The sequence below is a fragment of the Lissotriton vulgaris genome, chromosome 7, assembly GCF_964263255.1.
Source record: "Lissotriton vulgaris chromosome 7, aLisVul1.2, whole genome shotgun sequence".
Taxonomy (NCBI): domain Eukaryota; kingdom Metazoa; phylum Chordata; class Amphibia; order Caudata; family Salamandridae; genus Lissotriton; species Lissotriton vulgaris.
The window spans coordinates 8,102,279-8,116,378 of record NC_141695.1 but is presented as its reverse complement, the minus strand read 5'-3'; the positions used below and the strand labels follow the sequence as shown (position 1 = coordinate 8,116,378).

Sequence of the window (14,100 nt, the reverse complement as noted above, 5' to 3'; positions counted from 1 at the left end):
GTATGAACCAAGGACTACCTCTTTGCCCAATGTGTGTAATTCCGTTCAGCAGTATATATGTATATATATGTATATGTATTTATGTATGCATGTATGTATGCATGTTGCATCTGTATTGTGTGAACCTAGCCAAAAAGGAAGCAAAGTGTTGTACAGGATCAGTGGCATGTATAATGTCAATGATAAGAGAACTAAAGGACCCCAGACATCCCTGGGAAGGGTCAGGCTTGCTTGGAGTACAACAAAAGTATAATCTTGCTTCATGAGGAACAGATCATAACCTTTGGCTGTTTAGCCCTTATTTCACTCAGTCAGAGCCAGCGCAGGTATTCACAGTACTTGTACCTTTCATCAGTGACCGCTCTTCACTAAGGCCCTTTCTGACACATCATCATTACTGGCCACAGCGCCCCCTTCAGGAGCTTTCCACAGCTGCAAACACCCTGAACACTTAATCATCATCATCACCCTCATCATCATCACCAACAATGACTGTGGCATCTACTTCATGAGCCTCCAATAGCTCTCAAGACTTCAACCACTTAATCATCATCACCTTCATCTTTGTCACCACGTATGACCGTGGTGTCTACTTCATGAGCTATCAACAGCTCTCAACACTCTTAATAATCATCATCCCCATCATCAGCAGCATCATCTTCACCAACAATGACTGTAGCTTCTCCTTCAAGAGCCTCCAACAGCTCTCAACACTTCAAACACTTAATTATCTTCATCTCCTTCATCATTGTCACCATGAATGACCATGGTGTCTACTTCATGAGCTCTCAACAGCTCTCAACACTCTTAATAATCATCATCACCATCATCATCTTTACCACTGTCAAAACCATTATTACCACCATCATCACCAATAATGACTGTGGCAGCTCCTTCATGAGCCTGCAACAGCCCTCAACCCTTCAAACACTTAATTATCATCATCACCTTCATCATTGTCACCACAAATGACTGTGGTGTCTACTTCATGCGCTATCAACAGCTCTCAACACTCTTAATATTCATCATCACCATCATCAGCAGCATCATCCTCACCAACAATGCTATGTTATGTTATGTTATAAGAGACTTATAATGCGCACAACTACTCTGGAGTATCCTGGCGCGATACGGACTCAGGCATGTGGAAGGAGAAGATTAAAAGAAAGCTTGATTAAAAAGGTGTTTTTTGAGAAGTCTCTTAAAGGCACCGAGATCGTGCGTGTGACGTAAGGCGACTGGAAGGCTATTCCAGAGCAAAGCTGCCTTGACCGAGAGTGACTGACCCCCAAATCTGGAGCGTCGAAAGCGGGGGGTGGCCATCAGACGGTGAGAGGCAGAGCGCAGAGAGCGTTGAGGGGTATAAAAGGCCGCACGTTTCGTAATATAAGAGGGACCAGAGTCACGCAGGGCTCTATGTGCTAAGGTGAGGGCCTTAAACTGCACACTCTGGGCCACCGGCAGCCAGTGAAGGTCACGGAGGTGTGCCCTTATACTGGTTCTTTTAAAGATGCTAAATAAGAGTCTGGCACCGTGTTTTGGATCAGTTGGAGTTTGTTCACGAAATATCCCGGAATGCCAATGAAAAGCACATTTGCATAGTCTAAACGGGACACTATAAGTGCCCGTGCTACCATTTCCTTGGCAGGCTGAGGAAGCAGAGTGAAAAATCTACTAAGTGACTTGAGTGTGCCGAAACAGACACCAGTCAGTCTCTTGATGTGATCGGAGAATCTAAGATCCTTCCCGAACCAAACCCCACATTTTTTGCCGGACCTCCCTCCGAAAGTGGCGGGGAAAATCAGATGGCCACAAAGCCTCCACAAAGTGAGGCGGAAATTGGCTTCTCTTTCATGAGCCTCCAACAGCTCTCCACACTCTCGACAAGTGTGGCTCACTGGTTAGAGGAGGCATACCCTGAAGCAGAGGGCAGACCCGGGACCAGGGTTCAATTCCTGGCGCGGCAAGGTCTTGAGCCCAATTGTCCACGGACTCAATAATTCTCGCTTCGGTGCCCACTCTAAGCACGGGTTCACACTATGCAGCTCTGGGCATTAAGCTTGCTTAATCTCCACAATGGCCCCCCATGGCGGGATGCCTGGCTTTCACCTTGGGGATGCCCAGTACGGGTTATCTCACAGGGAAAAGCCAGGATGGGTTCCCAATGCAAGTGCTGAGATGCCCTAGAGTAAGTCGAGCGCTATATAAGAACACACATACATACATACACATTGAACACTTAATCATCATAATCACCACCATCCATCCTTGACCATGGCACCCCCTTTAGGAGCCTTCAACAGCTCCCAGCTCTCTCAACACTTAAAATAACCATCATCCTCATCCTCTTCGACATCATCATAACCATCATCACCTTCACATTATCATCATCACCAACAATTACTTAATGCTAATAACCATAATCACCATCATCATCATCGTCACCATTGGCACACCCATTATCATCATCATCATCATCATCTTCACCATCCTCATTGCCATCATCATCATCATCATCATCATCATCATCATCATCATCATCACTAACCATGGCACCCCCTTCAGGAGTCTTCAGGAACTGTCAACACTCACAACAGTTAACACTCATCCTTACCATCATCATCATCATCATCCTCACCATCCTCACCATCATCATCATCATCATTATTCATCATTGACTGGGTCACCATCTTCAGGAGCCTTCCGCAACTCTCAGTGATCCGAACACTTTATTATCATCATCTTCATCGCCATCACCATCACCATCTTCATCATCCAGGAGAACGTACATATTAAGCAATGTTTAAGACAAACCTTTGAATCAGACATTACTGCTGAGGCTGACAGCCACCTCCAAACAGTGATTTTGTGGCTAAAATGGGGGATCTAATAGTATCTGGAAGTTAACTCCCACTTCTTACCCAGACGGTAGAGCACGATGTTTATGAATACGTTGACTGCAACCAACACTCCCAGGATTATCGCCTGCCTCATTAGACGAGGGATCTCCTGGCCACCTAGAGAGGAAATCACAGAATCCTGCATTAACTTTACATGTGGGAGTGGATCACCTGCCTGTAGCTGGAGTACCATATCATCAAAGAACTTGTAATAGCCTCAGTGAGTGTGTGTTTAATGAATAGCAGTGTGTTCTGTGACTGGTCACAGATTTTAAGTGTGTGCAAAACTCGTCGATATAGTGTGTGCCATGACTGGTCACTAAGTCTCGATGTGTGCCAAGATTTGTCACTGAGTATCAGTGTAAATCCGTATTTGTAAAGCGCAAACTAGTCACCCTTACTTATTTTTATTTTGGTTTTTTATTTTACAGAGTTTTGTATAGCGCAAACGTGACCTGAATTGGGTAGAGAGCACTTCACATAGCACCAGTTGCATTACATGAGGACACATTCATTTTTGTTAGGCACGGGGAGATTGAGTGCTTTTCCCAGGATCACAGGATGTTCAGCGTCATTACCGAGACCCAAACCCAGTTCCCCAGATTCGAGGTCGACCGCCATAGCCATTAAGCCAAAGGGCTGGGGGCCATTGTGGAAATTTAGTGAGCTATTACCTAGAGTCACCTGGTGCTGAGCTGGTTAATTGGAAAGAGAGATCACGATCCAGGAATCCCTAAGTCTGGATTTGAATCCCAAATTACGTATTTGTTTGGAGGAAAGTTGGCTCAAGGCTCTGGACCTTTCCATCCTCTAACGACCAAAGTTAAGCAAAGATTGTGAGTGTTTGATCCTCCTTACTAATATTTTCATTCAATCCCATCAAAGGGCTGATTTTCCTCATTTGTTAAAGATACTACAGTGCCAGTTGGTTATACCTCGGAATTAACCGGAGACTCCTGACCTGACGATTACAGCTTTTCACAATCTCAAATATGATTATTGATTATGCATTCATCACCACTTGACTATGAATGTATATAATACTTTGCTGCCTGATAAAACAGAAAAAAAGACTGCAAATTAGCCTTGAGAAAGCCCTTGCTTGACTCGCCAAACAGGGCGAAACACGGGTCCGCTGTTCTGTCCTTTGTTCTAAGAACCAATTGCATAATGGATAAATGACCATACAAACCAACTGGCACTGTAGTATCTTTAACAAATAATGAAAATCAGCCCTTTGATGGGATTGAATGAAAATATTAGTAAGGAAGATCAAACGCTCACAATCTTTGCTTAACATGGTGCTGAGCTGAGCTGCCGCTGGAGCCGGGGATTGAACCGTGAACCCTGTGCTCCGAAGTCAGCTGCCCTGGCCTCTCCACCACACCTCTCCAATCTCCAGTGTATGCCAAGACTGGTCACTGAGTCTCAGTGTTTTTTAACAAGACTGGTCCCTTAGTCTCAGTGTGTGCCAAGACTGGTCTCTGAGTCTCAGTGTTTCACAAGACTGGTCCCTGAGTCTCAGTGTGTGACAAGACTGGTCACTGAGTCTCAGAGTGTGCCAAAACTTGTCACTGAGTCTCAGTGTGTGACAAGACTGGTCACTGAGTCTCAGTGTTTCAAAAGACTGGTCCCTGAGTCTCAGTGTTTCACAAGGCTAGTCTCTGAGTCTCAGTGTGCGCCAACACTGGTCACTGAGTCCAAGTGGGTGACAAGACTGGTCACTGAGTCTCAGTGTTTCACAAGACTGGTCAATGAGTCTCAGTGTGTGACAAGACTGGTCACTGAGTCTCAGTGTTTCACAAGACTGGTCACTGAGTCCCAGTGTGTGACAAGACTGGTCACCGAGTCTCAGTGTTTCACAAGACTGGTCAATGAGTGTCTGTGTGTGCCAAGACTGGTCGCTGAGTCTCAGTGTGTGTCAGACTGAACGTGCTTCTTAGTACCTGCCAAGATTGACCAGCAGCCAACATTGAACAGCAAACCTTACCGAACACCCAGAAAGATCAGTGGGGTTTGATGCCAGCTAAGAATCTGTGAGGAAAAATTGGTGAACCTCAGTGTTTGCAGGTCTGGAAGTAAGTCTAAGTTTGATTCAACACAGGTCAGGGCCACAGTTTCTAAAAAGAGCTCTCCGCCCACTGGAACAACGCAGGACCCTTCGATCTTCCTCTGCCTACCTGCTGAACGTCCCTAGGACAAGAAAGGCCAGCTGGGGAGACAGATGTTTCACAACCGCCACGGCCAAATTGTGGAACACCCTACCACTTCATATTAAAACTGCCCCCACGCTCCTCAAATTCAGAAAGAGCCTTAAAACATGGCTGTTTTCATTGTCCTAAACTCCCCCGTCACACCATCAGCGAGCTCTGTAAACACTAGCGCCGAGACACCCGTAGGGGTATTTGCGCGCTTTAAAAATTGCAATAAATAAATAAATAAATAAATAAAGGGTCTCAGTGTTTCAGAGGAGACTGACTGGTGACTCTCAGTGTGTGCAATGTCTTGACTGAAACATACTGCATGAACCAATTAAACATTATTAGTGCTGACCATAGCCTCTGGGTGTGTGTCAGTGCTCACCATAGCCTCTGGGTATGTGTCAGTGCTGACCATAGTCTCTCAGCGTGTGTCAGTGCTGACCATAGCCTCTTGGTGTGTGTCAGTACTGACCATAGACTTTCAGTGTGTGTCAATGCTGACCATTGCCTGTCGGTGTGTGCGTGTCAGTGCTGAATATAGCCTCTGGGTGTGCGTCAGTGCTGACCATAACCTCTCAGTGTGTGTCAGTGCTGACCATAACCTCTCGGTGTGTGTCAGTTCTGACCACAGCCTCGCAGTGTGTGTCAATGCTGACCATAACCTCTCAGTATGTGTCAATACTGACCATAGCCTCTCAGTGTGTGTGAGCGCTGACTATAGCCTCTCAGTGTGTGTCAGTGCTGACCATAGCCTCTCAGTGTATGTCAGTGCTGACCGTAGCCTCTCGGTGTGTTTCGATGTTGACCCTAGCCTTTTGATTTGTGTCACTGCTGTCCATAGCCTCTCGGTGTACATCAGTGCTGGCAGTAGCCTCTCATTGTGTTTCACTGCTGACCATCGCCTCTCAGTATATGTCAGTGCAGACCATTGCCTCTCAGTGAGTGCAAAAGCTGACCATCGATTGTCAGTGAGTGCCAAGAATGAGTTGCTGTCTCATTGTGTGTCAAGACTAGTCACTGATTGTCAGTGGATGTATTTTAGAAAATTAAATATCGAAATATTGACCTGCACAAAATGTCAACTACCAACATAGAAGGTAAACATACACAGGGAAGTATATATTTACTACTCTAACCCCACATCTACTTACCTTGACAATATTTTCCTAGATATTATTGTGGGGTTGATATATGTGCAGATTAATATTACAAAAAACTATATATTTTGAAACCAAGCCAATATCAGTCTGTGCCTTGACAAGTCAGTAACTCTCAGTGTGTACAAAGGCAGGCCATTTACTCCCTGTGTGTGTCACAGTAACTCAGTAGCCATCAGGGAGTTCCAGCGCTGGACAGTGACTCACTCTGTGTGCCAAAGCTGGGACCGTGCCACTGTCAGATGGTGGCAAAAGAGGTTAATAACAGTCAGGACTAGATTTACTAACACTTTGCACCATCATAAAGTGACACAAAGTGGTGCAAAGTGATACATTGGTATTTACTTTTCATTGGAAAAGGTATTTTGTGTCAGAAAGATACCCTTTTCCCAAAACAAAAAAACATTTTGCTCTGTTCTGTGTCACTTTGCACCAATGGTTCGTTCTTGGGGTGTTATGTGGATGGATCAGCACAAACCCTTATACATTTTTACAAAAAATCCAAATTACTGAGATAGCCAGACGAGGATTTATGCGTAAAGCTAACACCACCTTGAAGCAGGTGTTAAGAAGAGAATTTTTTTTTTCCCCAAAACACCTATGGATTGCATGTGTGTGGTGGGCTCAACACACGTCCTAATGACTGGGATCCTTCTGAGTTTAAGTATAGGAATTCAAACTGGAAGGGTCTGCTTCCACTACAAATCCTATGGATTGCATGTGTGTGGTGGGCTCAGCATGCGTCCTAATGACTGGGATTCTTCTGAGTTTAAGTATAGGACTTCACGCTGGAAGGGTCTGCTTCCATTACAAATCCTATGGATTGCATGTGTGTGGTGGGCTCAGCACGCGTCCTAATGAATGGGTTCCTTCTGAGTTTAAGTATGGGACTTCACACTGGAAGCGACTGCTTCCACTACAAATCCTATGGATTGCATGTGTGTGGCGGGGATCAGTGACTAAATATCGAGGGACAAAATATAGACTACCCAAAATATCGATGCCAAAATATCGACAGACAAAATATCGAATTCCTATCTACAAACAGGTAAGTACCAAAATATCGAATCCAAAATATCGTTGTAAAAATATCGAATTTCTTAAAAAAAATGTCAAATTAAAAAAGTATTAAAAATAAATAGCTAAAATATACTTAAAAATACTTAAATTATCTTAAAAATATTAAATAACTAATTTAACTTGTAAAAAAAGATACAATCATATCTGTTAAAACATATATATACATATTAACATAATATTAATAAAAAATACACAATATTATTACCGTAGGATAGCAGGAGTGTAAAAATTACTATTCCCACTTCTGGAAGTGCAACAGTAGGGAAAGCGTTGGATAGCGTAGAGGTAAAAATTACTATTCCCACTCCAGAGAGTGCAACAGTAGGGAAGGCGTTTGATAGCGTAGGGGTAAAAATTATTATTCCCACTCCAGAGAGTGCAACAGTAGGGAAAGCGTTGGATAGCATAGGGGTACATTTTACTATTCCCACTCTAGTGAAAATAAATTATTATAATTCACATAATTATCAATTAATCAATAAATAAAAATGAATTACCAATTAAGAATTAATTAATTACCAATTAAAAATTAATAAACAATGTATTCAAAATAAATACCAATAAATAAATTTACATATTTAATTAATTATAATTAAATTACTTCCCACCCTCTTCCCTTATGAACCTATAACCCGCTACAGAAAATAAATTAATATTATTCACATAGTTATCAATTAATCAATTAATAAATCATAAATATCAATTAAGAATTAATTAATTACCAATTAAAAATGAATTAACAATGTATTCAAAATAAATACCAATAAATAAATTTACATATTTAATTAATTATAATTAAATTAATTCCCACCCTATTCGCTTTTAAACCTTTAACCCGCACAGAAAATAAATTAATATTATTCACATAATTATCAATTAATCAATTAATAAAAAATAATTATCAATTAAGAATTATTCAATTACCAATTAAAAATTAATTAACAATGTATTCAAAATAAATACCAATAAATAAATATACATATTTAATTAATTATAATTAAATTACTTCCCACCCTATTCGCTTATAAACCTTTAACCTGCTACAGAAAATACATTAATATTATTCACATAATTATCAATTAATCAATTAATAAAAAATAATTATCAATTAAGAATAAATTAACTACCAATTAAAAATTAATTAACAATTTCATAGACCAGGTCTTTCGATTTGTCCTGATATATTGGAAGGTGGTGCTATTGGGCGGGGGACCATCTAAGCCGCCTTTGTGGACCTTAAGTCCGCCTTTGATCTTGTGCCTAGGGCAAAATTGTGGGCTGTCCTAGACAAGCTGGGACTGCCGTCCGAACTCCTTGTAATCCTGGTAAGACTGCACGAGGGCAATTTTGCGAAAGTGAGGTGGGGGAGACAGGGGCAGGTAACGGACAGTTTTCCCGTCACGAGGGGTGTCCGTCAAGGGTGTGTTTTGGCACCTACCCTTTTTTTATTATTTATTAATCAGGTGGTGAAATCTTTTGCAGATACTCCAACTGATGCGCCCATATTAGGCGGGACTAAGTTCCCTTTGCTCATCTTCGCAGATGATACATTAATCGTCTCTAAGACACGTAGTGGTCTCCAAAAGGCGATTAACAGATTCGAGGATTTTTGCAAGCTAAATGATCTGCAAATAAATGTGAGCAAAACCAAATTCATGGTTTTAACTAAAAATCGTCCCATCAAAAGCCATGTTAGCATGAATGGAGTAGCCCTTGAACAAGTGAATGTTATGACCTATCTAGGAGTGACCTTAGACTATCGCCTAAGTTGGAACCCACAGGTTGACGCCCTTCACTTAAGATCTGCACGCCTATCGGGTTGCCTAATACAGGAGCAAAGAATGTCTTTGACTAAAAGGGTTTTGCCAGCATTAAAGATCTATGAAGCAAAAATTAACTCTGCAATTTTATATGGGGCCGATCTATGGGGTTATATGGACCTAACCCCTTTAGTAAGAGTTCAAAATAAATTTTTGCGTAAACTCGTAGGTTTACCCCAATCCACACCAATTAAACCCCTTTTGTTGGATATGGGTTGTAAACCGATAAATGAGATGGCACGGTACCGGCTCGTAGCATTGTGGAGACGGATCTGGACGTCGCCGGATCTTAGTCTCTTTGCTAATGAATTAGAGGAAGTGAGATCAATCATGGGTTCTGGCATTATCCCATGGCTCCGGGAAGTGAAATTTTTCCTGGAAAGTATGGGACTTAGCCAATTGTGGGCTAAACCGGGGTCTACTGTGTTTCCCTCAAAAAAAGAATTTAAAATGCTTTTCTGGGCTTCTGTTAGAATCCAATTTGTTGCACTGTCAGACGCCACCACCCTAACTGGACGATTCCTGGTGCACAAATTGGATCCCCTACTTGAGAACTATTGGGATGTTATTACTAGGAGCATGGATAAAAAATTATACCACCAATTTAGGGTGGGGTCTTTACCAGTGAGGTCTTTTACCAAGAAATGGGATGGTAATACAACTGAATACTGTCCCTGGTGTAACGACCAAAAGGCGAGTGTGGGTCATTTTTTCTTTGCTTGCCCAGCCTATTTAGCCGCTAGGAATAAATGGATTCCGCCAATTTGCCGCCAGTTGAATAGTAGAGGAAGTGTAGAGGCGTTGTGGGCTCTAAGAACAAACACCTCAGAGATAGTGGTTATAGGAGTAGCAAAGTACCTAGGGTGGGCCAGGGTTATTAGAGCTAGACACCTTCATGTACTTAGATTATAACTTTTAAATATGGTTTCCTCTTCATACTAAGTCTTTAAATATTTACTGTTTAATTCTTGTCTTAAAATGATGAATTCTGGATGAAAAAAATTTGGTAAATTTTAATGTATTTTTGATTGGTTTTAATACTCTTTTGTAAACTGTCTTTTATGATGTAAAAATCGAAATAAAGACGTATGAAACTGAAACTGAATTAACAATGTATTCAAAATAAACACCAATAAATAAATGTACGTATTTAATTAATTATAATTAAATTACTTCCCACCCTATTCCCTTATAAACCCACAACCCGCTACAGAATTAAATTACGCAAAAATTAAATAACATAAAATGAATTACTTAAAATAAATTACAAAAAAATATACACTTTTCACACATATACTAACATACAAAACACTTTAAAAAATTCGATGGTATTAAAAATTCAATATTTTTAACATCCTGTATTATTTTGACTGTCTATATTTTTAAAATCGATATTACATTACTTACCTTCAAAACAATATTTTTGATGTCTATATTCTGTCCATTCGATATTTTGTCCATTCTATATTTTGGAGTCGATATTTGTGTTACTCGATATTTTGGAATCAATATTTTGACCATATACCGTGTGGCGGGGCTCAGCACGAGTCCTAATTATTGGGATCCTTCAAAGTTTAAGTATGGGACTCACACTGGAAGGGTCTGCTTCCAGTACAAATCCTATGGATTGCATGTGTGTGTCGGGGCTCAGCACAAGTCCTAATGACTGGGATCCATCTGAGTTTAAGTATGGGACCCACACTGGAAGGGTCTGCTTCAGTACAAATCCTGTATACAGCACAAACACACCTCTGCACCATAGTGCAAATCTGTGCACCATGCAAGGCAGCGTAATGAGAGCAGTAAACAAAAAGAGTTGGAGGGTCTGTATGCTAGGTCGCTGAGTCTCAAAGGTCCTTCATTAAGCACCCCTTTTGGATTGCACTAAATCAGACCTAGTGGTCACATGACACGGGTATGTAGTAGATATCCTATCAGCCCACCCATTTGGCGGAGCATCGTCATGTAGGACGTCTGACCAGGGTGGTAAATCTAGGCCCAGATGAATCGGCCAGATAATACACACTACTGGTTATGTTTGTACAGTGTCCATGCCACAGAGTGGTACTGAAAAATTGCAGTGCAAAATAGGGAGTGAGGTAGAGTGAAGCTAAAATGACGGTCAAGGCAAAGAAAAATAATTTTATTGGAGATATTCACCAGGACGTCAGGTTAAAAAGAAGTGTAGAACAGTGTTGACAAAATCACTGTGATACTTTGCTGTACTATGGATTTGGCCAACATGTTTCTGCCTGAGGTGAACTACACCGGCATTCTTCAGGGCCAGCTACAAAGAGATCTTGCTACTGCAAAGATACACTCAAACACGATGTGCAATGTGAAAACGTGAAACGGACAAACAAAAAGAGTTAAAGAGTTGTCCAGATTACTGGAGAGGTCACGTAGACCATCCTAAGCCGAAGGGGAGGCCGAAGGGGAGGCCTCCCCTTCGGCTTAGGTTTCAGCCGAGAGGTACCGACGGAGAGAGCGGGGCCTCAATCTCCGAGCCGTTGCCGGGTGAGGTGAGGCTTGACCCCCACACATGGCTGGGATTTCCTCCTCCAACTACTACTGATCAGGAGGTTATGGTAGGATGGTCTACGTGACCTCTCCAGTAATCTGGACAACTCTTTAACTCTTTTTGTTTGTCCGTTTCACGTTTTCACATTGCACATCGTGTTTGAGTGTATCTTTGCAGTAGCAAGATCTCTTTGTAGCTGGCCCTGAAGAATGCCGGTGTAGTTCACCTCAGGCAGAAACATGTTGGCCAAATCCATAGTACAGCAAAGTATCACAGTGATTTTGTCAACACTGTTCTACACTTCTTTTTAACCTGACGTCCTGGTGAATATCTCCAATAAAATTATTTTTCTTTGCCTTGACCGTCATTTTAGCTTCACTCTACCTCACTCCCTATTTTGCACTGCAATTTTTCAGTACCACTCTGTGGCATGGACACTGTACAAACATAACCAGTAGTGTGTATTATCTGGCCGATTCATCTGGGCCTAGATTTACCACCCTGGTCAGACGTCCTACATGACGATGCTCCGCCAAATGGGTGGGCTGATAGGATATCTACTACATACCCGTGTCATGTGACCACTAGGTCTGATTTAGTGCAATCCAAAAGGGGTGCTTAATGAAGGACCTTTGAGACTCAGCGACCTAGCATACAGACCCTCCAACTCTTTTTGTTTACTGCAGTTTGAATAGGGGTATTGAGTTTGGATAGTCTATAAATATATTCCCCTTGACCCTCCCCAACGTTGTGTTTTTCAGCGTAATGAGAGCACCAGAGCAGGATACGACAGCAGCAGCAGATCAGTCGTAGCAGATACAGCCCTCCACTCTTTTTTCCTTCTCCCCTGTGCATCACAGCAACATTTTTGACTGCTTAGTTGCTTGTGCTGCAGTTAAGTGTGAGCCCATCAGTTGCCCTACACAAACTGCGTACAGACTATCATTAATTTACTCCGGACAGACTGCATAAGACACACTAATAAATAAGAGGGGGGTATCTTCAGCTCCCCTGACTGTATAACACTAACCATTGCCTTCATGTGAAATTTAATCCCCTGTGTCCTGGGAGAATGCATCAGAGTTACCTGTAGAAGTGATCGGATTCCTTCTCTGATTCCTTCTCTGATCCCTCCTCGTTGCCATTGGAGCCCTCACTGATGCTTGGGATACTCAGAGGAGCAGGAAGCAGTGAGCGGTACTTGGGTATGAGTGCATCTCTTGAGCCACTTGGAAGGGATCTATATAACAGATACAGAGGCAGGAAACTCCACTTAGAAAGTGCTGATGATAGTATTCTGTAATCTGTGTGTGGGGGAGATAAATGATGGGGGTGCAGATCCACGTGTCACTGTGCACCATATGTGTGTATGTGTGTGTGTGTGCTTGTGTGTGTCTTTTGCTGGGTTTTTGTGTCTTCTCGGTCACTTCTGTTCTTTATTCGAGGTTGGTTGTGTAATGAATGGTTGGGTTCCTATGAGAGTCCAGCCCAAAGTCTCCATGAATTTCCCACGGTCTTCTTGGTTCACATACTCTTGTCTCTTTCTGTCTCTTGTGATCACCATTTCTCTTGGCTCCCTCCAGGAGACATTTATTGTACTGTTGCTTAAGTTTTGTGCATTGAAAAGGAAAGGATCTTCTAAGGACATTTGTTTCAAATGAAGTCTGCTAAAACATAAATCAGTGATTGCGAAGCATGAATCGCCCATTTTGCTTTATTTGCTGCTCGTTTTATGGCTCTTGCTTGCTGGTATTGCAAGAATCGGGCAATTATTGGTCGGGTGAGTTTGCACTGGATGCATTTTGCTGCTGGAGTCTGTGTGCTCTCTGGAACTCTTGCAGTTCATTGAAAACAGTTCTCTGGAGTTTAGGCATTGCGTTCTGCAGATAGTTATTAGGCTAATCTCCCTCTGGTATATGATAAATCCTGACATTGTTCCAGCAGGACCTATCTTCCAGCTCATCAATTTTGCATCTCATTTCCCATATGTTTGGCCCCCATCATGAAGACCAGCCAGTTTTCCACATCTGTTAATCTACTTTCTGTGGTGTCAGGACATTGGTAAAAGGAGGTCAGCTCTGTCTCCATTTATTTTACCTCGCCTAAGACTTCTGCAAGTGTAGTGTCCATTTTCCCTATGTATGTGCCAATTTTAGATAGTTCTGCCATTAGAGTGTCAAGGATGAGACCAGAGGTGGTGGCAATTGCTTCTGTTGTAGAAAACTAATTGCTTTCACTCTCATGGTCACGGGTCCTTGAGATTGCCACTTCGAAAAGTAACTGCTCACTGTATTCGAAGAAAACATGTGTGTGCTAAACTCTATTTGTATACAGATCACCTATATGTAGTATGATGCTGTTCTGTTCTTGTTGTTACTGATCTCTGCCAATTTCTGATTAACATAATCCATGCAGTGTGCG

General features: G+C 42.1%; 1 protein-coding gene across 1 annotated transcript in view; it reads right to left on the bottom strand.

Moving 5' to 3' along the window:
• Positions 1–12,889, bottom strand: part of LOC147700490 (E3 ubiquitin-protein ligase TRIM11-like) — a 120,138-nt gene extending 107,249 nt beyond the window's left edge. The window contains exons 1-2 of the mRNA XM_086928437.1: positions 12,767–12,889; positions 2,922–3,017 (exon numbers count right to left, since the gene is read on the bottom strand). Of these exons, the coding sequence (XP_086784563.1) occupies positions 2,922–3,017; positions 12,767–12,824 (154 nt within the window). The 5' untranslated portion in view covers positions 12,825–12,889. The remainder of the gene's footprint in view (positions 1–2,921; positions 3,018–12,766) is intronic.
• Between the last annotated feature and the right edge of the window lie 1,211 nt (positions 12,890–14,100).